Source organism: Alternaria postmessia (genome assembly GCF_024291825.1).
Source record: "Alternaria postmessia strain BMP 2775 chromosome Unknown scaffold_62, whole genome shotgun sequence".
Taxonomy (NCBI): domain Eukaryota; kingdom Fungi; phylum Ascomycota; class Dothideomycetes; order Pleosporales; family Pleosporaceae; genus Alternaria; species Alternaria postmessia.
The window spans coordinates 119,693-145,339 of NW_026260135.1; the positions used below are offsets into that span (position 1 = coordinate 119,693).

General features: G+C 51.1%; 11 protein-coding genes across 11 annotated transcripts; 7 read left to right on the top strand and 4 right to left on the bottom strand.

Annotated features, from left to right (window-relative positions):
- Positions 1-1,029: 1,029 nt before the first annotated feature.
- J4E82_008159 (uncharacterized protein) lies at positions 1,030-2,910 on the top strand (the record flags this gene model as incomplete). Its single annotated transcript, XM_051734396.1, has 3 exons — positions 1,030-1,115; positions 1,166-2,281; positions 2,340-2,910. 3 exons carry the CDS (start codon positions 1,030-1,032, stop codon positions 2,908-2,910), a joined length of 1,773 nt encoding a protein of 590 aa, XP_051585872.1.
- A 133-nt stretch (positions 2,911-3,043) lies between these two features.
- On the bottom strand, positions 3,044-4,342 carry J4E82_008160 (uncharacterized protein; the record flags this gene model as incomplete). The annotated part of the gene is made up of 3 exons (XM_051734397.1): positions 3,044-3,696; positions 3,946-4,107; positions 4,285-4,342. The coding sequence occupies 3 exons, from the start codon at positions 4,340-4,342 to the stop codon at positions 3,044-3,046; spliced, it is 873 nt and encodes a 290-aa protein (XP_051585873.1).
- Positions 4,343-4,945: 603 nt separating this feature from the next.
- J4E82_008161 (uncharacterized protein) lies at positions 4,946-7,193 on the top strand (the record flags this gene model as incomplete). The annotated part of the gene is made up of 4 exons (XM_051734398.1): positions 4,946-5,417; positions 5,470-5,865; positions 5,914-7,046; positions 7,101-7,193. 4 exons carry the CDS (start codon positions 4,946-4,948, stop codon positions 7,191-7,193), a joined length of 2,094 nt encoding a protein of 697 aa, XP_051585874.1.
- A 473-nt stretch (positions 7,194-7,666) lies between these two features.
- Positions 7,667-8,751, bottom strand: J4E82_008162 (uncharacterized protein; the record flags this gene model as incomplete). Its single annotated transcript, XM_051734399.1, has 2 exons — positions 7,667-8,527; positions 8,587-8,751. The coding sequence occupies 2 exons, from the start codon at positions 8,749-8,751 to the stop codon at positions 7,667-7,669; spliced, it is 1,026 nt and encodes a 341-aa protein (XP_051585875.1).
- Positions 8,752-9,044: 293 nt separating this feature from the next.
- RPS11A (ribosomal 40S subunit protein S11A) lies at positions 9,045-9,724 on the top strand (the record flags this gene model as incomplete). Its single annotated transcript, XM_051734400.1, has 4 exons — positions 9,045-9,061; positions 9,117-9,147; positions 9,206-9,410; positions 9,498-9,724. The coding sequence occupies 4 exons, from the start codon at positions 9,045-9,047 to the stop codon at positions 9,722-9,724; spliced, it is 480 nt and encodes a 159-aa protein (XP_051585876.1).
- A 413-nt stretch (positions 9,725-10,137) lies between these two features.
- On the bottom strand, positions 10,138-10,656 carry J4E82_008164 (uncharacterized protein; the record flags this gene model as incomplete). The annotated part of the gene is made up of 2 exons (XM_051734401.1): positions 10,138-10,512; positions 10,594-10,656. The coding sequence occupies 2 exons, from the start codon at positions 10,654-10,656 to the stop codon at positions 10,138-10,140; spliced, it is 438 nt and encodes a 145-aa protein (XP_051585877.1).
- Positions 10,657-13,641: 2,985 nt separating this feature from the next.
- On the top strand, positions 13,642-14,324 carry J4E82_008165 (uncharacterized protein; the record flags this gene model as incomplete). Its single annotated transcript, XM_051734402.1, has 3 exons — positions 13,642-13,770; positions 13,821-13,939; positions 13,997-14,324. The coding sequence occupies 3 exons, from the start codon at positions 13,642-13,644 to the stop codon at positions 14,322-14,324; spliced, it is 576 nt and encodes a 191-aa protein (XP_051585878.1).
- Positions 14,325-15,095: 771 nt separating this feature from the next.
- Positions 15,096-16,670, top strand: J4E82_008166 (uncharacterized protein; the record flags this gene model as incomplete). Its single annotated transcript, XM_051734403.1, has 1 exon — positions 15,096-16,670. The coding sequence occupies one exon, from the start codon at positions 15,096-15,098 to the stop codon at positions 16,668-16,670; it is 1,575 nt and encodes a 524-aa protein (XP_051585879.1).
- Positions 16,671-17,362: 692 nt separating this feature from the next.
- Positions 17,363-20,639, bottom strand: J4E82_008167 (uncharacterized protein; the record flags this gene model as incomplete). Its single annotated transcript, XM_051734404.1, has 6 exons — positions 17,363-17,470; positions 17,537-17,842; positions 17,993-18,573; positions 18,931-19,084; positions 19,243-19,564; positions 19,867-20,639. 6 exons carry the CDS (start codon positions 20,637-20,639, stop codon positions 17,363-17,365), a joined length of 2,244 nt encoding a protein of 747 aa, XP_051585880.1.
- Positions 20,640-21,207: 568 nt separating this feature from the next.
- On the top strand, positions 21,208-22,544 carry J4E82_008168 (uncharacterized protein; the record flags this gene model as incomplete). The annotated part of the gene is made up of 5 exons (XM_051734405.1): positions 21,208-21,715; positions 21,781-21,967; positions 22,028-22,053; positions 22,118-22,301; positions 22,346-22,544. The coding sequence occupies 5 exons, from the start codon at positions 21,208-21,210 to the stop codon at positions 22,542-22,544; spliced, it is 1,104 nt and encodes a 367-aa protein (XP_051585881.1).
- Positions 22,545-23,454: 910 nt separating this feature from the next.
- Positions 23,455-25,339, top strand: J4E82_008169 (uncharacterized protein; the record flags this gene model as incomplete). Its single annotated transcript, XM_051734406.1, has 2 exons — positions 23,455-23,515; positions 23,568-25,339. The coding sequence occupies 2 exons, from the start codon at positions 23,455-23,457 to the stop codon at positions 25,337-25,339; spliced, it is 1,833 nt and encodes a 610-aa protein (XP_051585882.1).
- Between the last annotated feature and the right edge of the window lie 308 nt (positions 25,340-25,647).

Consider the following 25,647-nt stretch of genomic DNA (forward strand, 5'->3'; position numbering starts at 1 on the left):
TTGCTCGAGATGAACTTGCGCTCTCCAAATAGTGGGAGACTCATGACATTGTATGCTGTTGGAACGAAACGAAGAAACTGGTAGTAGTTTTGATGCAGTCCCCATGGAGTCTGTTGTGGTAAGTGTCAGCCTGGTTGTCAGCGAGGCTCCGATCACCGGCTGTTACGCCAGTCTCCAAGAACACGAGTCCCCCCAGAATGAATGCGCAAAGCACCGCACCATCGGTATCCGGCGAACAGGATGTTCTGACGACGTTCGGCATTAGATCTAGATGCACATTCACTTGATTTCGGTGTGGGAGGCGTCTCCCGCAATATCTCCCGCCCTCTATCGTCGGAGTGGACCGCCCGCTAAGCGGACTCCTAGGCGTCCACAACCAATCACGTATTCCCTGCCTATCAGTACAGGCGATCGCTTTAGCACATACGCGGGTGTCGCCCCCTCTGCCACTGCGAAATGCGCGCCTTAGCGACGAGTTTGCCGTGGAGAACAGTAATTGTTTCCGGCGGCTCACGACTATCTTCGGCCAGCTCCAATCTTTGGCGGTCCGTGAGTGCCTTGAATCTACGGCTAGGACGTTGTCGATGAACAATTGTGTATCGTGAGTACTGGCGCGAGAGATAATACTCCTTCTCCACATGTTCTATATAGATGAGGAGCCAGCTCCATCGGTTTGAGCCGTCACTCTGCCACACATCGACTGTTCCCACTTGGACTAAGGTTTCACCATCTTCACGTCACTTCCCCGCATGTCAAACTCCAAGTGAGAGATTCGAGTCTTTCAAGAGCCATCCTAGTGGTGAGCAATTCTGCACGCGATAGCCCGTAGCCGACCAAACGTTCCATCCGACCCTCCCACTGGTCGTGTAGTTCGATATCTTCAGCCACCTCGCCAATCTTATCGGGATCTTCAACATCGAGCGCATCCTTATCGGAAGTTCGACGACTAGACATATAAGAGTTGGCCTAAAATTTACACATCTGCTTCTGTTGGAACGCGCGCATCTGGCGTTCAGAGCCTGAGCAACCATGGCCGACATGATTGGTCCCGACCATACTCCAAAGCTTCGCTTTGGAGAGCAAGCAAGGCGCGCCATGAAGGCCTTCACGACCAAGTATGACCTCCTTTTGTGATTTGCCTGTAACCCTCTAACAACGTTTACAGAGATGGGTTAGTTGGCACCTACGACTACGGATTTCTCTTCCGGCCAAACCTGCCTTTTATGAAGAAGGAGCGAAGAGCAGCGCCCTTTTTCGGCCTTAATGATCGTATGCCAGTACTACTAGCTCTCCTTCTCGGATTTCAGCATGCACTCGCCATGTTAGCAGGTGTCATAACCCCACCGATCATACTTGCCAACGCCGCCAATCTCAGTTCGGACCAACAACGCTACCTTGTTTCCACTTCGCTAGTAGTCTGCGGAATCCTATCCTCGGTTCAAATCACGCGCTTCCACATCTGGAAGACCCCGTACTACATCGGTACAGGTCTAATTTCAGTTGTTGGTACATCTTTTGCGACTATTCCCGTGGCGACTGGCGCGCTTAGCCAGATGTACGCGACTGGATATTGCCCAACTGCTGCTGATGGCACAAGACTACCGTGCCCTGATGGATACGGTGCTATTCTCGGTACTTGTGCAGTATGCGCGTTGCTGGAAATTGGCATGTCCTTTACCAACCCGCGTATCCTCAAGAAGGTTTTCCCACCCCTAGTTACCGGTCCTACAGTTCTGCTCATCGGTGTGCATCTCATCGAAACTGGACTCCAAAACTGGGCCGGCGGTTCCGGTGACTGCCAGTCCCGCCCGGAATCTGGACTTTTCGCGCTATGCCCCAACATCAACGCTCCTCACCCTCTTCCCTGGGGTAGCGCCGAGTTTATCGGTCTTGGTTTCAGTGTCTTCATTACCATCATCATCTGTGAGCGTTTTGGCGCACCCATCATGAAGTCCACTGCCGTCGTCATCGGACTCCTCGTCGGATGCATAATCGCTGGTGCAACCGGCTACTTTGACAAGTCTACCATTGACGCGGCGCCTGCTGTATCCTTCATCTGGGTCAATACCTTCAAGCTCTCCGTCTACGGGCCCATAGTACTCCCGCTCTTGGCGGTTTACATGGTTTGCGCCATGGAAGCCATTGGTGATATTACCGCTACCTGCGATGTTTCGCGCCTCGAAGTCGACGGCGAAATGTTCGACTCCAGAATCCAAGGTGGTGTCCTCGCTGATGGCCTGAATGGTATGATTGCTGCCCTGTGCACTATCACCCCTATGAGGTAAGTTGTGCCTATACGAAATGCATGTGAGACATACACTGACTTCGTATTTTTGCAGCACCTTCGCTCAAAATAACGGTGTTATTGCTTTGACCCGTTGTGCCAACCGGAAAGCTGGTTATGCGTGTTGCTTCTGGCTCATCATCATGGGGATTTTTGCTAAATTTGCTGCGGCCCTTGTTGCTATCCCATCAGCAGTTCTCGGCGGAATGACGACCTTCCTCTTCAGCGCTGTAGCCGTATCTGGTATCAGAATTATAAGCACCATGCCCTTTACCCGCCGCAACCGCTTCATTCTCACTGCGGGATTCACACTGGGTTTTGGTGCCACTATGGTTCCCGACTGGTTTGATCATGTTTTCACATACGACGGACCAAACCACGCACTCCAGGGCTTCTACAACGCTATTGTCTTGATTCTGGAGACTGGTTTTGCCGTTGTTGCTCTAGTCAATGTCATACTCAACCTTGTCTTACCAGAGGAGATTGAGGATGAAGAAACACCAGAGTTGACTGCGAATGAAGTTGATGAGCCAGCGGACAAGGAAGAGTGGGCGAGGATCAGGAAGGGAGCCACAGATGTTGAGGGACGACCGAGTTCGGATATTGAGCCTAGCAAGGCTGCATAAGCGTCGTTTGAGCTGTCTGGTTTTACAAAAAGCGGGTTTTCATGCTTAAAAGGCATGTCGGCGTTATAGTGTTCTGGTAGTTTATGTTTATAAAGAGACTGTTCATCGTCACTTCTACCCGAGGCCGCCCAGGTCACCTCATAATGCCAACGTGCACCACGAACCCACTCCCCTCCTTCAACCCCTCACCTAGCATGCTATCAGGCACCTGCCAGACATGAAAACTTCGATGAAAGCTTTTCAACCAAGTTTCAAAGACTTCTGGACTACGTAGCTGCTGCGCTATCAGACATAGCGTGGGGCTCCCACTTCCCTCTTTCAGCCTACATAGTGCAGCACACGTTGCATTGAGCGGCTCAACGAGGGCTTCGTTGTAGACACAGTCACACGCTACGATCATATCCACAGGGTTGAGATGAAAAGTGGCGTCTGTCTCCCAGTCAAGCTCCAATGTTGTGATGCGGTCGATACCGCCGCCACCACCACCACCACCACCACTCTTTGAGTGACCCTGATGTTTCTTACTCCCCCTCCCACTGTTTTTCTTCACTGGTATCACAGTACCGAGGTTTTCGGCGATGTTCTGCCGAAGCAGTTTAAGCACGTAGTCTTGATCGGTGGCCGTATAGCTTGCTACTCGGGAACCCAGGCAGAGCGCCACGATGCCTGATACACCTGCGCCGAGCTCGAGTATGGTGGAGCTGGGCGTGATCAACTGATTTGTGAAGAGGAAGTTTGTAGGGGAAGAGATCCATGTTGCGAATAAGGGTGTGACTTTCCATACCACTGCATTAGTGTTAGTCGGCGTAAAAGGAACGAAAGGCAACAGTTGTATCGTAATGGCGACAATTATCATGGATTCGCTGGCCTATCTACTGCACGATAGTATAGTTCAAAAGCAACGAGCTCTTTCGTACAGAGCTACGAAGCTGACATGCTTTTTCGCGGGAACTCCCAAGGAAAGCCAGACTCAGCTGAGTTCTGAGAAAGGCTGGGACAACGCATGACCCCGGAGATCATCACAGCAGAACTTACTAGCACCAGTAGTCCCCTCGCTACGATTTGAGGTCAAGAGACCCTTTGAGTGATGAATGACCAGATCATGGCCCGCCACCGTAATCTCTAGGGTTGGGTCCTGCGAATCGATGAAACCGAGTGACTGAGAAGGGATATCTTGCGAGAAGACGACGAAGGCTTCTGCATGATTTGATGAGTGATGTATCGATGATGACCACTTTGTTGTTTTTCGACATTTTCCACATTAGAAATGTGTAGGAGCGAATCGCAAGGAAAGAGCAGTACGATCAGCCGAGGACCAGCGTAGTGTTGTGATTCGATGGTGAGATTCCAGGACACCAGGGGCGTCTTACATACCTTCTTCAGGGTCCAGGATAGGTTCCGTTGCCAGAATCTCCGTGATGAGACTCCGCATCTTGGCAACGCTCAGGCGACAGCGGGTTGCGAGTATGCGCACGAGCCTTGTGCCTGGTGAAGGTTGGCACTCAAGCGAAATACAGCGTCAGAAGGAGGCTGCGCGGCTTGGAAGAGTCTCTGGCTTGCTTGGCCAGCTGAAGACGGGCGCAACTGCACTTGGACGACAGGTGACGTCGAGCAGGTTTCAGACACACAAACGACGTCGAGGCAAGACGACAGGAGGCTGACACGACCTGGCAAACCTTGCGATGTGTGCTGCGTTGTCGATCTTCAGTCGCATCTCGTTCGACAGAAAAGAAGTGGAGAAGCGGCTAGCCCCAGTTGCCCAGAGCTTGCGGTGGCTTAGTGAGGTCATTGCCTAAGAAGCTCGGCCGCCCAAGCAAGTCGATTTAGCGACACGAGCATAACATAGCGCATAAGCTCCCCAACACACCAACCTCATCACATCCGCCATTCTCCGCTGGCGACGACACACTCTACTTATACCCTCTCGCTGCTGCTGGCACTTTTTGTGATACCCTTTGCCCTATACCCCCACATATACCCACACTCAACACACACGATTGTCGCTCTGGACAGCTCCCACCCCAGAGTCGCCAAGATGCCGCAAGACCTCAAGAAGCTGATGCCCCAGGCCAAAATGTACCGGTCGGGGCCCTACACGTGCGAAGCTGCGAATGCAGAAAAGGTAGAAGGCGAGACAGTCCCGCGCCGCAACCTGGCCGCGAAAGAAGGCCTGATAATGAAGCCCCACGACAACGTAACCACACTGTACGACGTTCTGCGACACTCAGCCGCCAAGTTCGGAAACGCAAAGGCAGTCGGTGCGCGCAAAATCGTCAACGTACACGAGGAGACGAAGAAGGTCAAGAAGATGGTCGATGGCAAGGAGCAGGAAGTAGATAAGAAGTGGCAGTACTTCGAGCTCAGCCCGTACAAGTACAAGAGCTTCGTCGAGTTTGAGAAGATGGCTCTCTCGGTAGGCTCGGGACTCAAGTCGCTCGGCTTCAACCCACAGGACAGGCTGCATCTGTTCGCCGCTACAAGCATGCAATGGCTTGCGTCCGCACATGGTAAGTAGTCGCGTGTATGTATGCAAAAAGCAACAACTAACCATGACTCCAGGCGCCATCTCCCAATCCATGGCCATTGTTACCGCATACGACACACTGGGAGAAGAGGGTCTCAAGCACTCCATGCTCCAGACCAACGCGAAGGTCATGTTCACAGACCCAGAGCTACTGCCCAGGCTCGTCAACCCAATGAAGGAGGCCAAGGATGTTCAAGTCGTCGTGTACTGCACCAAGAACGACCCCAAGCAGAAGGACATCGACACCCTCACCCAGGCCCACCCGCACTTGAAGGTCATAAGCTTCGACGAGCTGGTCAAGATGGGCGAGCAGAGCCCTGCAGAACCCATCCCACCCAAGGCCGACGACCTGGCTTGCATCATGTACACGTCCGGATCTACAGGTACCCCGAAGGGAGTTATGATCAAGCACCGTAACGTCGTTGCTGCTAGTATGTCACATACCTCAAAATCATTAACAGCCTACTGACAGCTTCTAGTTGCTGGTGTCGACGTCATCGTTGGCAAGTACCTCGGACCAGGCGATGTTCTCATTACCTACCTTCCCGCCGCGCATATTCTCGAGTTTGTCTTTGAAAATGCCGTACTCTACTGGGGTGGTACTATGGGTTACGGAACCATCAGGACGCTCTCAGACCAGTCGGTGCGCAACTGTGCCGGTGACATCCGTGAGCTGAAGCCGACTGTTATGGTCGGTGTGCCTCAGGTGTGGGAAACCATCAAGAAAGGCATCGTCAACAAGGTTGAGGCAGGAGGCGCTGTCAAGAGTAACATGTTCTGGGGTGCGTACGCTGCCAAGGGCTTTCTTCTTGGCTCCGGACTACCTGGCAGTGGTATTCTTGACGCCATCGTCTTCAACAAGGTCAAGGAAGCCACCGGTGGCAGGCTCCGAATTTGCATGAACGGTGGTGGACCCATCGCGAAGGAAACCCAGCGCTTCATCTCTATCGCCATTACGCCCATGATCAGCGGATACGGTCTGACTGAAACCTGCGCTATGGGTGCGCTCATGGACCCCTTGGCTTGGAACGAGCATGCTCTCGGCGAAATGCCTGGTTCAGTCGAAATGAAGCTCGTCGACTTTGCAGACGCCGGCTACTTCTCCACTAACAACCCACCCCAGGGAGAGATCTGGATCCGTGGTGGTGGTGTTGTGGACGGTTACTTGGACATGCCTGAGGAGACCAAGGAGGCGTTTACCGACGACGGCTGGTTCAAGACTGGTGACGTCGGAGAGTTTAATGCCAACGGTGAAATCCGCATCATCGACCGTAAGAAGAACTTGGTCAAGACGCTCGCTGGAGAGTACATTGCGCTTGAGAAGCTCGAGTCTGTCTACCGCTCAGCGCCCATTGTTGCCAACATCTGTGTCTATGCTGCGGAAGACCGTCAGAAGCCTGTCGCTATTATCGTGCCTACCGAACCGCAACTCAAGAAGATTGCATCGGCAGAAGGTGTCAGTGGCGACTCTTTGGAGGAGCTAGTTCACGATAAGAAGATTAACTCTGCTGTGCTCAAGCAATTACAGCAAGCCGGTCAAAAGGGCGGCCTGGCTGCCTTCGAGATGATTGAGGGTGTTGTATTGGCAGACGAGGAATGGACACCACAGAACGTAAGTACCAATGCGACACGCAAGTAAACCTACAACATGCTAACAACATATCAGGGTCTCACCACTGCTGCACAGAAGCTCAACCGCAAGGGCATCTTGAAGCAATACCAGAAGGAAGTTGACCAGGCTTACGGCAAGTCGTCGTAGAGGCATGCCGTCAGAGGCGCGAAAACGACGTTAGGCACCATATCTTGTTGCAATGCTTGGGTTGTTGGCTATTTTCTTATGATTATATGAACCCAGTTGCGGAGTCTTCTATTCTGAGTGGCGGAGCAAGCGTTGTAATTATATCATTGATGCTATAGCATGGCGCAAAGCTTTTGGTTGTTTGAATGCGTAGTGTACTTAAGGTACTATCCACAAGTTTCCATCAATGCCCACTAAAAATGACGAAGAACTGTTCCTTTGTGCGTTTATACATTATATCGACATACGAGGGGTGGAAGGTGGTGAGAGCCGTCTCATGTCGCTTCGTAGCGGCTTCGTTCTTCGGCTCGTGTGAGGTGAATTGTGATGGGAATCAAAGGTAAGGACTTTTTGTATGGGCGCACATATAGGCAAGTGTAGATAATATATCCAATGGGTTCAACGTTGTACTACGTTGATAGCTGTGCGCCATCTTATTGCTTCTTGGCGTCCCTCTCAGCCTTCCGAAGCGCGCGTTTCCGGATGTTCTCGTGCATGCCCCTGTTCACCTTGACTACAGTATCCGAACGCTCACCCAAGAAGCGCGAGAGAAACCAGTGCATGAGTCCGTGACTCCAGTATGGCGTACTTGTGAAAGCCACACCCTGTGCACCTCCACTTCTTCCAATCTTGCTCAGTGTGGCGTTTACGAACTGCTTGGGGTTCGGCACAAGGGCGGATGTCTTACGGATTTTGGACATGGCGGTGGTGACGAGGTGGGATTGGACGCACTGAACGTATACGCCATGGGGCTCAAGCTCAGAAGCAAGCGCGGTGGACCACTGTTGTAGGAATGCCTTGCTGCCAGAGTAGGTTGCGAGGAGGGGCGTGGGGAAGAAACCGCCAAAGGATGCCATGGTGAGGACGAGGCCACGCTTGCGAGACATCATGCCGGGGGTAACAAGCTGCGTGACGCGTAGCGTAGCCATACAGTTAATCATGATGATGTCGTTCATTTCCTGCTTGGGTGTCTCGACAAATGGCACGGGGATGCTGTGGCTCAAGCCGACGTTGTTGACCAGTATGCTAACATCCAATCCTTCGATGAGCTTCTTCATGTTGTTGTAGTCGGCATCCTTGTTCAGCGCAAAGTCCATGGCCAGCGTCTTGACGGCGATTTTGGGGCCATACTTGGAGGTGATGTCGGCAGAGAGGGCGTCGAGCTTCGATTGCGTGCGCGAGACGAGGATGAGGTTGTAGCCCTTTGCTGCAAGGGAGAGGGCGAACTCCTTGCCAATACCGTCTGAAGCCCCAGTGATGAGTGCCCAGGTACCGCGGGGTCCGAAGGTGCTAAGCTGGCGGGGGTTAGGTATGCTCTGGGGAAGTAGAAGAGTCATGTGGAAGGGCTGCATACCGATTTTCCTGGGAGCACGAACAAGCTCAGGAGAACCCGGACAGTGCTGACAATGGGTGCTGCGAAGGATGCAATGCCGACAAGCAAGAAGCCATAAACGGCAGCCTGCACAAAGGAGTTGCTCGCATCGATGTGAACACCAAACGGCTCGAGGATGGCTGTCATGATGGGCGGATGCTAGGGTGACCAGAGGTTGGTGGTTGGGGAGGTGAGGTCAAGGAAGAAACGCAAGCGGCTGCAGCACCCAAGTTCGCACGCTCTGTCAGTCGTCGCGACTGTCTTCTCACTTCTCGCCTGGCTTCGCTCTAGGCCCTGCCGAGGCTGGCGGGACTAGCGCGACGCTAGGCGTCGGCACCGGAGAAACCTGTCGTCCACACTTGCTAAGCGTAAGCGAAAGTCAGAGTGGAAATTGTGTCCAGCAACATCGAAAGCTCGACAATACCACCCGACCCGCAACCATGGCGACCGAACTCACGTACGTTGTGCGAACCCGCGAACAAGACTGTCGACAAATGCTGATTGCGAAATAGTGTCCAGTCGGAGCGCGCTTTCCAGAAGCAGGTACTAGACGCCCGTTTCGCGATTTCCCAGCACACACGGTACTAATGCGATGCGATAGCCTCACATCTTCCTCAACCACAAGGTCGGCGGACCCCGCAAGAACACCCGCAACAGGAGATGGTACAAGGACGTTGGTCTGGGTTTCCGTACCCCCAAGACCGCCATTGAGGGTACCTACATCGACAAGAAGTGCCCATTCACCGGCATGGTCTCCATCCGTGGTCGTATCCTGACCGGAACTGTCATGTCCACCAAGATGCACCGTACGTGAATACCCAGGTCCGGAGCGCACACAGGGCTCGGCCAGCACCACAAGAAAACGCTTGGCAATGGGGACTAACGCAGTGCAGGCACCTTGATCATCCGCCGTGAATACCTTCACTTCATCCCCAAGTACTCCCGTTACGAGAAGCGCCACAAGAACCTCGCCGCACACGTTTCTCCCGCTTTCCGTGCTGAGCCCGGTGACCAGGTCGTCGTTGGCCAGTGCAGGCCCCTCTCCAAGACCGTCCGTTTCAACGTTCTCCGTGTCCTCCCCCGAAAGGGAAAGGCTGCTAAGCAGTTCAACAAGTTCTAAGTGCATAGAAAAGGGATGGTGTAACGGTTCATGATCAACAACGGAAAGAAACTTGGTTGAGGCGGAGCGTGATGGTTTTCGATATGGTCGTCAAAACTCGGCATCAAGGGTTGAGGAATCGGAGTCCCATGGGCCATGTATGTTTCTTCAGCTACGATCAATGAAAGTCCTCGAGTGGTCAAACAAGCCACCGAGGCGGGTCAAAAAGTCCATTGCTGTTTGTATTGGATCGTGATGAGTTCTAGTCAACGTAGCTTGCGTTGGGAACTCGAGTTCTCTTCATGCCCGATCCTACCATGACATGCCCTCGATCTAGGTCGTGAGAATACTCCATGCATCAAGGCATCCGTGTATAGATTAACATTACATCACCATCTTTTATATCAATACCCAGTGTTCTCCCCCCTGTCTCTCTAAGCCTTTACGTAGAAATTCCACTGCATGAACATCCAGATCAGACTTGAAGTCGCTACCATCACCGGTCCAGCCAACGGCTTTCCCCATCTTGTCGTCCCGAACACGAACCATTCACTCATGAAGTGTCCCCATGCTACGGCATAAGTGGCGATAGCCAATTGGTAGAAACTAGGGTTGTTGATGTTGTAGGCAGCGTAGAAACGTACCACGCCCGTCAAAAAGGTCCATGTCCCAAATGTGCGTGAAGAGAGAGCGGTTACGTGTTTTGGCGTAGTAGGTGGTGGGTCAATTGGAGTAGGGTTGTAGACGCGCGAGGTGAAGGACAGCGTGGAGTAGCATTGGATACTGTTTCCGATGGAGATCAGAGAGACCTGCGGAGATTGTTAGCTGGCCCAACTGGGTGGAGAGACGATGTAAAGGTGACAATTGTAAGGTTGCAGAACAAAACGTACGATCAGAAGCCATTTGGGTAGCAGACCCTCTGATTGAGGGAGGTAGGATTGAAGCACATCCATTACAGTGAGCAATTGGGTGCTTAGATGGCAGTACGGCGTTCGAGAATTTGTGCGCACGTCGAGCGTTGGATTTGGGACGTTTGGGACGTGTTCAGCCTGGTACAAATGCGAGAGCACCGAAGGGTCTTGGTCTGTGCCCCTGAGTCGAAGACATTTGGATTCATTCCTCAACTCACAGTCATGGACCTGTCCTCGCAATACGGGAAAAAGAAAGGACCAGAGTTTCAGCGACTAAATGTAAGCATTCTATGTGAAAGGGTAATAGGAACGCGTGTTGAGGAAACGGGGTCACGCATAGTTGGAGGTGCACAACGCGCGTCTAAAGTAAGACCAGACTGTGTAACGATAAATTGAAAAGTACTACTAAGGAGATTGATATCTGAAGTAACACTGCTACTACGTTATCATTCAACAATGTGCTCAGTGGAAAATTGAGGCACCAGCGCGAGGTTGTAGATACGAATGCTTTTATCGATAAGGCTTAGAGAAAATACTGATGCTTCAATATCTCGCCCCAGACCATAATGACCATCACGATATTTCTTATGCATATATTACGCGCCGGAGGTGATTATGCTCATGTCTTTACAAAATGGATCAGACGATGACCACCATGATGAGGAGAGGGGCGACCCTGTATCCGGCGCGGCAAACACGGATGAAGAAGCCCACCTGTTAGGAAGGGAAGAGTTGGATTTTGAGGACTATATGCCACCTACGCGTGCCAGTCGACACACATTCTTGAGTTTCTTGCGCAGTCCAGAGCCGCCTCGCGTCCAATCCATACAGCCGATCTTCCCGTCGGTTCAAGCGCGCCCAGTACAGTGGCTTGAAGCATACAGGCTCAACAACCCTATTTCGCTCGTTGTCGTGCTGCTCGTGTGGCTCCTGGTTTTCATATGGTTTCTGACTGCCCAATTACCGCTTCGAGATGGGGACGGTAACAGCGTGCTCAACCTCGACTGCACAGATACACTCTGGAAACGAAAGAACGAATGCGGTATCGACGGAATCAATTGCCGGCCCTTCAGCGACTATTCTTTCGCCTTCCAGTGTCCAGCAAAGTGTGGAGGTGTGCAGATCCTGAATCCGCATGTTGTTGGGCCGCTTGAAGTAAATTATCGGCCTCTTGTCATCGGCACAGAAGTTTATCGTGGAGATAGTTTCATCTGTGGCTCAGCGATCCATGCTGGGATTGTAGATGATCAGAAAGGTGGTGCTGGTCGTATAACCCTCGTTGGCAACTATGACAATTTTGCCAGTACCAAGCGTCACGGCATCGAATCCTTGCCTTTCGATTCCTACTTTCCGCTAGCTTTTTCTTTGGCTTTCGATGACAGCTTCCAGGCCATCTCTGATCCTCGATCAGCATTGCTTCCCATCTCGATTCTATTTACTGCCGTACTTGCTATATTCTCCACATCGCCAAAGATCTTCTTTCCAATCTTTACTCTCATATTCGCCCATGTGAGCTTTTTTTCTGATCCACCGTCGGCATCGTATCACAATACCACTGTACTGCCAGATCACATATCCATGTTCGCAAAACGACTTTTACCGGCAATGTTCGTAGCAGTAGTGTTGTACTCTACTGTCATTAAGCGAGCCTTGTCTGGGCTGACTGCTCAGTTTGAGAAAGCAATCTTCTGGCTTGGTGGATTCTGGATTGGAGCGTTATCAAATTACACCTTTGATTGGATACCTATATCGCGACTTACGGCACACGATCTGGAACAACAACCGGGGGCGAAGATAGCCTTGGCCGCAATTATTGTGGTACTGGCCGTAATCATTGTGGGTCAAGTATACTACTTCTGGCTCGAAGGACGCCTGCTCCGATACCTTGGCTTGTACGGAATTTTCGTTACCAGCATCTTAATATGCTTGATTATACCAGGTGTCAATCTGAGAATCCACCATTACATTCTTGCGATGCTGCTGCTGCCCGGAACCAGCCTTCAGACACGGCCATCCTTGCTCTACCAAGGCATTCTATTGGGCCTCTTTGTCAACGGAATAGCGCGTTGGGACTTTGACTCTGTTCTGCAGACTTCTGCAGCACTTCGCGATGATGCAAAGTTCAACTCGGTCGTTCCCAAGATACTGAATGCTGTTATCGAGTCCGATACCGAGGGGACCGTTGCGACATTTTCGTATGACGTACACCCGATCGGAGTCAATGGTATAAGTGTTTTAGTAAACGACGTTGAGCGCGATCGTACGTTCTACGATGGTGGGCTAGTTGCGGCTTCCTTCAAATGGGATCGGCCAATTGACAAAAGGATAAATGAGTACTTTCGTTGGGCATATGTCATAGACGGGCGAACGCTTGACTATTCAAGGCCAATTACATGGTATGGTACTGGTACGTGGAGCAATGGAGGCTCGATGGAAAAGAAATGAGAACTGTTGGCTGCACTGTTGCATTTATGAGATTACCCAAGGCCTAGGCTCATGTTAATGTGGCATGGTGGATCTCCATGGTCTCATCTCTTCGAAAATTTCAACCGTTGTAATCAAGGGAATACGTCGGGGTTTGGTTGTTGTTATCTTTCGGATTTGGAGACCCGTCATTTGCTATAGGTGGCATCGAACCATGGTATCAACTCCATAAACCCCGCCTTCATCGTCACAAAGCCCACATCACTATACGGTTCAGCCACGAGAGACAAGTTTATCCAAAGGCATCTACGCAGCTCTTCTTCTTTCATCATTCCCTCCTTCCCTTCCTCCCAGACCAACCTAGCCTTCACTCACTACTATCCAAAATGGTAAGTCGCAACTGTCGTATGCTTCTGCTACAACGCACATTACTTCGTCCAAATGAATGACTGTCTTGTTTGAACCAGTTGTATGGTTTTTCTTGACAGTCACAGGGTGTTCTTCGATCATACGTGCACAAGTTTGCAATCTGTACTGAATTTCAAGTAGCACGGAATACTCCTCACAGCCACCGCTGCGCTTTCCACACTGGTTCCTCGCCAGATGCGAAACTGCCCCTCTACACCAACATGTCCTCGATGGAACGGCTGTGTATCAACCTCCACCAACGGTGCTGTATTCCAGCTCAGCTGTGCAACCGACTACAACGGCCCCGTCATTGACGCTGCGCAGGTGAACTAAAATCGAAACGAAGTCCAGATGAAGTACTCACATCAATTTAGGCCGATGCGTTCGTCGACTGCGGAGATGCTTGCTCTCGACGTTCCGGTTGTGTTGCATTCAATATGAAAGATGGTTTCTGCTACCTTCTTGGCAAGCCCGTTGGAACTGCCCGAATCTCGTGGGTCGATCGCTAGCGCATCGGTACTTCTTAACACTGTTCTGACATGTTCCATAGCTCTAACAACGTAAACGCCGGCGTACAACTCAAGGCCCCGACCGACCCAGAGCTAGCTCCTGGCTCTTCGACGTGCACTACGGTGATCGACTGCCCCACCAACGACAAGTGTAGGTACCTTACCAACAGCAAGTCGTTCATCGCCGAATGCAACTATGACTACTATGGCGGAGACATTGCTCTCAAGTCAACTGATACCATGACAAAGTGTGTGGATGAGTGCGCCATCTTCCCAGGATGTGTTGCCGTCACTTGGGTTGATAGCAACTGCTACCTCAAGAACAATAACACCAAGATTGTCTACAACAACGACGTGGATAGTAAGTAGTTTGTGTACTTCCCGTTCCTCTCATGAAGCTAACACAAATTCAGGTGTTGTCCTTGAAGTCTAAATTTCACGTTAGGAAGAGAAGCCAGATACTGTCAACACCGCGCGATATCCCCGAATGGATGAACACATTGGCGCCAGACGAATCTGGGGTCGAAGAGGGTGTGGATTATTGGACTTTCTAGGTCATTGAAACGTCTTGTGGCTCTCTTGCCTTCTTACCTTGCTGCATAACGACCCACGTTCATGCTATGTCAACCAAGCAGTAAATAGCAGGAACTAAACATTCATTTCGGTATCCATCCTCGAGTGCAGCATCGATGCTTTCGTAACTCTTGCATGCCGCGAATATATAGACGGAAGTGTTAATGCTTGATACGCTTATCATGAGCTGGCTTTAAGGGCTAATCATAGTGTCGAGGAGTTAGGCTGATGTCTAATGCTAGGGCAAAAGGAAAGGAGATCGACAGTAACATGATCAGAGCGACCATTTTGCCGTGATCTACCCGTCGTTTGGTCTTGATAACTGTAGCGACTATACAAGCCTCTCGCTGCAATCGAGCATTTCCTACGTTTTCTCTAATCTTTTCCCGTGCGTACGTTCGTGGTTATACATGACGTCATTGTACGTTGCTGAGTAGCGTAATCCAAAGAGATCTATGGATAGTCCCCCCAAAAAAATCTGCGATACAGCGTAGGATAAGATGCTTTAGCGAAAACGTTGAAGATGAGACTGTGGCCTCGGGTTCGGGCGCAAAGGTGGCGGCGATCATGATCGCCGTTGATAGCCACCCCACTAACGGCGATGGTGACTCAACCAACCAGGACCTATATAATCAAGATGATAAGCACGAGAGCTTCAATGTAGCCTTACTCTCAATTACCATCTCGATGGCGCTCCAAAGCTTCTTTATCAGCGCTATCGCAGCCTACCCCACAGTGACCTTATTCTTTGCACCGTTCCTGCTCCTGTTCATTCGTTCCATATATCGCGTCTACTTCCATCCGCTATCTCACATTCCAGGACCATTGTTACCCAAGTTGACTAGCATATTCCTCCATTATCACGCTTATATCGGAGATGAAGCAAGCACCATCCACAAGCTCCACGAACGGTACGGCCCGTACGTGCGTGTCGCACCCAATGAAATTGACATAAGCGACGCGGATGCTATACCTGCAATTTATGTTTCAAAAGGAGGGTTTCCAAAAGCGGCATGCTACGCCAATTTTGATATCGACGGCCATAAGACTATCTTCTCGACGGTTGATGCGGATTACAGGAGTCCGAGGGCAAAAGCCGTAGTCCCACTGTTCTCTACCAAAGCGCTCAGAGAGAACGAGAAGGCTATCTGGGGGTGCGTGGATCGCATGATCGAGCGGCTAAAGGAAGAATCAAAGACAAGAAGGCCGGTCAACGTGCTTAATCTAACGCGAAGCTTGGCTGTAGACGCAGTTTCCACGCATCTTTTCCGGGAGAACTACGATGGAGTCAGCGAGCGCGGTCCCGTACTCAGTGTAAGCGCATTCGTAGACGCATTTGTAGCGGTCGGCCGCTTCTTCTACCTCCCAAATATCGCTTTCGTATGGCTAGAATGGGCCGTCGGTAAATGGATGCCCGACCCTGAGACCGAAGACAGCATGATGCTGGTCGAGAAGTTTGTTTCTGCCTTGGTAACCAACACCTCCGAGAAGTCAACGACCTATCCAGGACGTCTACTAGCCGCCGGGCTTAGCGACTCGGAAGTCAAAGCGCAGTGCAAGGATCTTGTCTTTGCGGGTACAGATTCCACGGGAATGAACTTGGCTACGATCATGCTGAATCTAGCATTTTATACCGAGAGATACGAGACACTAAAGGAAGAGATCAGGAGTAATGCTGCCCTTGGTTCTGATGCACAAGAAGTCCAAGCGTTGCCCTACCTCAACGCTGTTGTCAAGGAGGGTCTTCGAATTAGCATGGCCAATCCGACGCGTTTGCCTCACGTTGTACCTACGGGAGGCTGGACTTTCAAATCCACCTACTTCCCTGCTGGCTCTGTTGTCGGCTGCTCAGCCTTTGAGCTACATTTCAACCCGACTGTCTTCCCCGAGCCTCGCAGTTTCAAGCCCGAGAGATGGTTGAACCCGACGGAAGCGATGTCAAAGTACTGGTTCGCATTTGGGGCAGGTAGCCGAGCGTGTATCGCAAGAAATTTGGCAACCTTGGAGTTACAGTTTGCGACAGAGCGATTAGGGAAGAGTGGTGTCCTTGATGGAGCTAAAGTGATGCAACAGGAAGTTGAGATCTATGAGTGGTTCAATTCAAAAGTGAAAGGCGAGAGAATTGACTTGGTCTGGAGATAGACAACAAGGCTCTTTGATGCATTTGGCTGCATGGAGTCTTCAGCGTACAGAATCAATAGACACTTCATGAACAGAAGAAAGCTGAACTCTTGATACCGATGCCTGTGCGTGCTGCCGTTTGATCGGAAAAATCTCACAGGTTTATGATTTCAAGCATCATCATAGCTCTTGCACCTGAATAGAAGACACCAAAGAAACAGCAACACAGAGAACCACACGACACAGCAAACACGATTATTAGAGTAACACCTCTAGTACAGAGCAGCATTGACGGAGTGAAAATCAATCGAACAAGTGACCTCTTCCTAGGGCTTTAGATCAACGACAACTCTACCAAGGGTTGTCAAAGCAAGAAGTAATGTGCCTCGGTGAAAGGTAAAAGACAATTGATGAACACACACATGTGTCGAGGCAAACAACCCGAGAAACTGTAGAAAATGTGTGGTATTCAGAAGCAAACGTAAACGCTATCAACAAGTACAAAGTAACAAAGGTGAAGAGGAAAGAAGGAGAAAGCTGTACGTAAAGATCCAGGTGCGTGTTTGGACCATTGTCAAGCTGAGCTGCGCGATCGACAAAGCATGAAAGGGGACAAACAAGCGAAACCCAACAACTCCGCTATCCCATCAGTTGGTGTCATTGTGAGATGACTCAGCTGCGCCATGTAGAAGAAAGATGCCCGCCAACTCGGTTCAGGGACGACACTTCTCGCCAGTCTCGAAGCACATCTCGACAACCTCGCGAGCTCCATTATGAAAGCACCTCTTCTTGGTGCCGCAGGTGAACTGCCAGTCACACATCTATAGAAGTCAGTCAACAGAACAAACCAATAAAGATCAGTATACAAAGAAAAAAGTGTCACCTACTCCACAAGATTCGTCATCGACCTCGCACAGATAACAGTCCTCCTCAGCAAAAGCAAAGTTTGGCCTAGTACCATTGGAGACTGCAGGCTGTAGGTGGCTGGCTGAAGCGTTGGAAGTCGAGTCTTCGGCGTCATCGAGTACCAAAAGCATAGCAGCGGAGCCGAGGAAATCGCTGGGAGTCATGGATGCATCGTTTGCTTTGAAAGCTTTGGCATCCTCTGGCACACTCACACAAACCTCCGATCCGCTAACGGCGTCTTTGCAAAGAAAGTAGAAGCAATCTTCGTCGCAAGCAAAATCGCATCCCTATTGTCAGCTGAAGTCAGTCGAGAGTTCTGCGAGCACACGAAAAGCGATGTGTTGACTTACATCACACTCCGTGTTACCGTCGCAAGTGTTGCAAGTTGTTTTGGCCATGGCAATATCACGAGAAGACATAGGCGCAGGAGTATGTACCGCACGAACTGATCTGGCTACCGTATGTGTCGCGGTTGTGATCATGGTCATAGGAATCTCGATCACAGACGGGGAGCGCGAAGCAGTAACGGTTGGGGGCTGTACGACAACGGTGGAAGCTGGATCCTGATAGTGGTAGACGATGGTGGAGGCCGGCTTTTCCACGGTGACGGTGCTGGGTTGAGGACGCTGGCGAGTTACTGTCACAGTGCTGGGTTGAGGACGTTGAGGAACCACTATCACAGTGCTGGTTTGGAGACGGGGAGAAGATACAATGACCGCACTGTTCTGCGGGGCCTGGGGGTATACAGTGACGGTACTAAGGGGAATCGGAGGTACCGAAAGGATGGTCGTAGTGATCGTCGTGGGGTCCTGAGGGACTACGACGACAGTGGTGGTACTAGCAGGAGGGGCAGATGCAGTAACCGTGACAGCTGGAGGTGAGGGTATAGTCGATATGGTGACTGTGGAAACCGAGGGAGGAGGAATTGTCGAGATGGAGGTTGAGTAAAGTACGGTCTGCGTCGTAGTTGTAGTTCCTGGCTGGGGCATGACGACAACAGTTGTTGTTTCGCTTGGTGCTGAAGCGGAGATATTGAAGCTGGGAGGCTGCCACTTCGAGCGAATGCTCATGCAAAGGGTCAGGCGAGCAGCTAAGTCGTTGCACACGAACTTCTCACATTCAGCGCAGTCGTTGTGACATTCCTAAGCAAAGCAGGATTAGCAAGCCATCGTGTAACACTAGGGTCTACGGAACAATCAACATACCGGGCAGGTCAATGCGTCACAGGGCATACACTGCGACTGTTTGAATGCAGCATTGCGACGAACATGTTGCTGACTACCGACATCATTGGAAGCTACTTCATCGCGAGGGGCTAGTACACTGTGTCTCGGGGGAAAGATCATGTGTGTGATCGTGTTTGTGGCGGCCGTACTTGTGATGGTGATGGTGGAATCAAAAGTTGGCGTAGGCAGCACAATGGAACTGGTCTCAACACTGGTGCTGGTAACGGTCTCGTAGATGGTGGCTGTGACGCCTGGGATATCAGTGACGCCTGTGTGATTGCGAATGGCCTCAGCAAGCTCTGGCTGGATATCGAAGCAATGTGTTTGATAGCGCAAATATCCATCTTCGCATTGGTAGTGATCGCAATCTCGGCAACTGAATTTGGAATGGTCACAGTACTACCAGTCAAAGTCAGTAAGAGCTCTGCATATCGATGGACGGAGAGAGTAGAGCATCATACATCGCAAGGGTCTTGACTTGTACACTGCTTGCACGTAGCCTCCGACAGGGTAATGGTGCGAGACGATAACGAGTCGGCGGACGATTCAGCAGCGATATCACTGTCCTGATAGTAGGAGCAGTAGTTGTTCGCGTCGCAGCCGATGTGCCAGTTGCCATCTACAGGGGTTGATCGGGCCGTAACAGCATCTGCGGAGCCACTGGTTGAAGTTGACAGGATTGTCAGACCGGCTGGCGTGGCGGCACCGACAGCGATGAAGCCAGCGATGACGCTAGTAGTGAGACGCATAGCGGAGAGCGTGGTCAGAGGATACTGGGTTCCGCTGTTGATCAGACGAATAGCGTAGAGGTCCTGGAGAATACCGAAGTAGACTTGGGTATGGATGCTCGATGGATGGATTGGATAGAGTTGCTGGGGTGAGTTGTGATGTGAGAGAAATGGAGGATGAGGACCAGAAGACGGGATTATATACTCTGGAATTGACGTGCACGGTGGTTGGATGGTGAGCAGCAGCAGAAAGGTGCTGCTGCTCCATCATTTGTTATGTTTACTGCTATCCTAGACAGACGAGGTAAGAACACAGGCGATCGATGCTAATACTGCGCCAAGAACAGTAAGGCCTACTCCCACAGGTGGTATTCGGGGAAGTAACGACGATGAATCCTTGTAGCATAGTCAACCACCGCGGGGCATCTTGTCTTGATTAACTCTCTGCTCTCCGGCCCAGCATCCGCAACGAGCGCGCTGACGGTAAATCCGAACAAAGTGGCATCGGCTTCAGTGGGCTTGTGGCCTCCAAGTGCCCAGAAGCAGTCGTTATCATCAGCTTGTCTTCGGCTGTCCTCGAGCAGACCATTTATACCCTGCCAGATATCCGTGCGGAAACTGCGAACCTCATCATTCGAGAAACGACCGGTACCTTGATCTTGCAGTTTCCTCACAATGCCCCGGTAGGCTAGGTAACCGAGAATGATACGCTGCGGAAAGGGCACCTTGGCCAGGACGTAGTCGCGCATAGTGTAATAATTATCGATCCAGCGTTCGCGAGAATTATAGAAGAAGAGCCTATCTTCGAACAGGGCTCTGATACCAAGATCGTAGGCTATATCTCTGGCGGCTAACGCCGCGTTCATATCAGATAGCAGGCCTCTGCTGATGAGCTCTTTCGTGATGAGCGTAGTGTCAGCCAGTATCTCGGAAGGAGCTCCCGGGCATGATAACTCGAGATAGGGGATTTTGCCTTTGGGTCCAAAGATTGGACCGCCCACACCGTGTTGGTAAGGGATATTGGCTAGACGCAGGCGGAATTCGAGCTTTGTGACAAAGGGCGACCACGTATAGTGGCCAGGCTTGTTTGCGCCATGTATAGTGATGCTTCGCTCGACACTGGTGTCCATTAGGTAGTTCTATACACTAGACTGATTGAAAAGTTAAGCTGATGTGACGCGAAGGCATGCATGCTGCCAGCAGCACGGCCATATATGGCAGTCCATGTACGATGGCGTGCCTGATTATCGTACATAAGCTTGATAAGCACAATGCTTTCAGATGTGAGCAGAGGCAGGCGACAGGAAGCGAGGTCATGCTGCTTCGAGTTACAACATGGCTGCAGCCAATCACGCGAAGGTCTGACGTAGCGCGTCAGTCCGGCTGTGGGGAAAGGCGCGACTCCAGGTCAGGGTCGACTTCGACTGCATCTGGCGAAAGTGAAGAGCAGCGTACAGCATCGCGTTAGTCATGATGGATTCCTCGACACTATGGCACGCCCTCTTGTCGCTTTTCTCGCCTCGTTTGCCTTGGACCCTGGCAACGCGCTTTCTGGCTACACAGCAGCCCTGCACAAGCCCACCGCCCGACTAGGCAACCGCTGCAGCTTCACCTGAGCAATCATCTCCCCTCCATTACCGCCCTAAATCATTCCAACACCCACGCAGCTTCATCTTCACTGCCATCACCTGCACCTCAATGTCTACCATGGCCAATGATAAAGCCGCATCCGCCTTCATGGGCCTTCCGCTTGAAGTGCGACACACCATCTTCGAGTACGTAGCTGCCCGTGACGTCAAGCCCAAGAAACTGCTCCGTTACTGGTTTGAGAAGAAGGAGGTCAAGGCACTTGTTGAGCAAGAGGTCACCAACAACCCCAACGGTCCTGCGCCCCAAGTAGTGTATGGTAACGACTACGATGAGTACGAAGACGAGAGCGCCGCAACTGATGAAGACGGCGACGAGAGTGACGACCCAGAAGAGACTGAGAGCGCGGAAGAGGACAGTGAGACCGAAGATGAAGATGAGGACGAGGACGAGGACGGGGATGACAATGAAGAGGCAGAGCAAGAAGAGGATAGCGAGGGTGAAGACGAAACCGAACTCGAGGAGGGCGACGAAGGTTTCACCGACAGCGACAGCAATACTGCTGCCACAGTCGCCGCCACTCAGCCTCTTCCTCCGGCACCTGTGGTTCGGCCCCATGGTAAGAAATATTTTTTGGACAAATTGCATATGAGACACACGCTGATTTCGTACACTATCGTCTAGCCAAATGGCGACATATTCCAAACTTCATGCGCCTCACCCAGTGCCCTGCGCCAGTCCAGCTCTTGTTGGTCTCACAGCAGCTGAATAACGAAGCCAAGAACTGGTTCTACGACGTAGCCACCTTACGTATCGATGCTACAGGCAGCTTCGCCCATACGTCATTCTTCGAAGAAGCATTCAGCCAGATGTAGGTATCGCTGTATGAATCGTATGTAAAACACACGCTGACCTGTTGCATTAAAATTAGCACCGACGCAGCGTTCTCTCCCATGGGTTAGTAATGTCCCTGTATGGACTGCAAGTGAAACATGTACTGACTTTATACATCTGCCTGTAGAAAACATCCGCAAGGTTGACATCACCTTCGTTTGGGATTCGACTTGGATCCGCGCGGACACTACTGGGTCTGTCGAAGCCATTTTCCCCGCCCTTCTTCGTCAGCGGTCAAAGTTCGTACACCAGATCCTGCTACAAGCGCCCGATTTGCGGGAGGTCACCATTCACTGGCAAGTAAACTCCACGTGCGATTTGTCTTCGGAAACATCACTGACCTGACATCCCTCAGGCATGACTCTGCCCAAGACGACGAGAGCACTAACCTGATGCTTGACAACCTTGAGCCATTCCATACGCTTCCTGCTACCGTCAAGGTCGTTGAGCACTATATTGTTGCGGATGCAACGCCTAGGAAACGCAGCGTCGCTGGCAAGCGTCGTGTTGAGTTCCAGAACATCCTCGACATGGGTCTTGATCGTCTCTTCTAAAATTCCCTATGGCGTTTTGCATCGTTGTGTGGTGAGACGTCTATATCATCTTCGCGTTTGTAAGACGGGCAGTTGTACGCCGACGTAACCGGGGTTTACCTTCCTCTTCCATGGGGTCTCGCCTAAACAAGCCGGAACTTCGCGTCCTAGTGCCTCAACTACATGCGTGGCATTACCTTTTGTGAGCACTACACACCAATCTGGGATACCGAGCGCACAAATGCCAGCGGTTCCGCGGTTATGATCGGCCAGCAGCAGGCTTCCACAATTCCAAGTTTCTCAGCCTTGTCGTTTCCACTCATGCTCCGTTCACTGACTTCCATAACTACAATTTTGACATCGCAGTCAGCAAACTCAAGTTTATAGCGAATGCGAAGTGCAACTTTTCAACTTGTATTCCCCCATGTCCTGAGTTTGAGATTATTGTTCGCTATTCTCGGACAAGCGCAAATGATCGACCTTGGGTAGGGGCCACAATGCGGGGAAGGACAGCTGATGTGCTATTTGCACTACTATCCCCAATAGCGCAAACACGAAAGGCTGTCGTGAGTGGGTGGCATGGTAGATCATTTAGTTGACGTTGGTGCTAAACAGCTCGTGGCGTCTCCCTAGGCTCTTGTATCACCATCTAGATCGCGGAAAAGGCCCGCTCGCAAAACCGACGCCAAGCCGAAAAGAGCGGAAGATGGGGTAGTGGGGTACTCATGTTCCTGAAAGGCTTATAGGCATCCAGTAAAGCCACGTGTGATAGGCCTCCAAGGGGCCGAAGTCTAATGTCAAGGGGCAATAGAACACTAAAGGTTTATTTAAACACCCTGTAGGGCCCTCCAGGTTCACTCTCTGCAATCGTTCCGTCTCCTGATATTGAGCAATTCTCCAAAGGTTTTTCAAGTCATAAACACCTTTCGTCATGGGTATCTACAACAAACTCGCGGATGACATTGATGAAGTAGATATTATCATAGCCGGAGGTACGATGTTCCTTATGCTCAATCATTCCCTCACTAACTTTCTTTTCCATAGGTGGGACAGCAGGATGCATTATAGCCGGTCGACTCGCTGAAGATGATCCATCTCTTTCTATTCTCGTGATTGAAGGTGGCGCAAACAACAAAGATGTCGCCAGCGTCGTCAACCCCGTCTTCTACCTACAGAACTTGCTACCTACCACGAAGACTGCTCTCTTTTACAAAGGGAATAAGTCTAAGCAACTCGCTGATCGTGAGCCTATCGTGCCATCTGGCGGTACGCTAGGCGGTGGTAGTTCCATCAACTTCATGATGTACACACGAGCACAAAGATCAGACTTTGATAGCTGGAACACACCTGGTTGGTCAGCTGAAGAGATGTGGCCGCATCTAAAAAAGCTAGAAACCTATCATGGGCCGGGAGCCAAAGAGCATCACGGTCACAGTGGGCCTATCCATGTCTCAGACGGAGGCTACCGCGCAAAAGCCGCGGAAGACGACTTCATAAGCGCAGCTGAGAAGGTCGGCTACTCCGAGATCGACGACTTGCAGAACTTGGACAATAACAATGGCATTGCGCGGTGGCAACGCTACGTCTCCCCCGAAGGCAAACGTCAGGACACTGCACACACATACCTCCACCCGAAGTTGGAGGATGAACGGTATTCCAACCTTCATGTCCTTGTTGAATCAAAAGTGGTACGCGTAGTTTTTGATGACAACAAGCGTGCGACTGGGGTTGAATATACACCAAACCCCGAGTTCCAGGCCACCATTGGCTTAAGCATGCACCCTGTCAAGCAGGTTCGCGCCCGCAAGTTGGTTGTCGTTACATGTGGTGCGTGCGGCACGCCGCCTGTACTCGAAAGATCTGGTGTGGGCGCAAAGGAAGTTCTCGAACGTGCTGGTGTTCCACTCGTGGAGGAATTACCGGGCGTAGGAAAGGACTACCAAGACCATCACCTCCTCCTATACCCATACAAGACTGCTCTTGCGCCTGATCAAACCATCGATGGTATTTTGAGCGGCCGCGTCGACGTCGCTGAGATGATGAAGAACAAAGATCCCATGCTAGGCTGGAATGGCATTGACATATCTTCCAAGCTTCGCCCTACCGAAGACGAAGTTACCTCTCTCGGACCAGAGTTCCAAGAAGCATGGAAACGTGACTTCAAGGATGCGCCCAACCGTCCATTAATGCTGTGTGGTCTAGTATCATGCTTCCTAGGGGATCCAGCGAGCATACCAGCAGGCCAGTATGTCACAGCAGGTAATTACACCGCATACCCCTACTCGCGAGGACACATGCACATCACTGGCCCCAAACACGACGACGCACTCGACTTCGACGTTGGTTTCTTCAACGACAAGGATGATATTGATCTCAAGAAGCAAATTTGGGCGTACAAGAAGCAGCGTGAGATCTTGCGACGGACGAAGTTCTACCGCGGAGAGCTGGCTGCGGGTCATCCGAAGTTTGCCTCTGATTCCGCTGTTGCAATACAGGAGGATGTCAGTGGTCCTCTGGAGGATGTCAAAGACCTTGTCTACAGCAAAGAAGACGATGCTGCTATTGAACAATGGCTACGTGAGAATGTCAATACCACATGGCACTCTCTCGGCACATGCAAGATGGCACCAAGAGAAAAGGACGGTGTCGTCGATGGATCTCTGAACGTGCATGGTGTCAAGGGCTTGAAGATTGCGGACCTGAGCATTCCTCCAGAGAACGTTGGTGGAAACACTAACAATACGGCACTAGTTATTGGTGAGAAGGCGGCAGATATTATCATCGCCGAATTGAGGGGTGGTGCTGGCACGCCATAGTCTCGAGAGAACCTTTTGATATGTATTTAGCGATAATGAAGTTACAAACATTATGCATTTCATAAATCGTGAATCGGATCTTCCTAATCAATCTGGACATATTGTGCCAAAAACAAAAGGCGTTTGGGTTGAGTGGCCTGGCTGCGCTATCAGAACTACCTTAGATGATGTCGAGGACTTTCTAGTACGCGAGAGCCGTCAAACTTTAGTGCGGTACTAGTCATACGAAACAGACAACCTTGAATAGAACAATCATATATGTCTTACGAGATGAAGTGTCAAATTTCGAGATGCTACGTACATAGGCA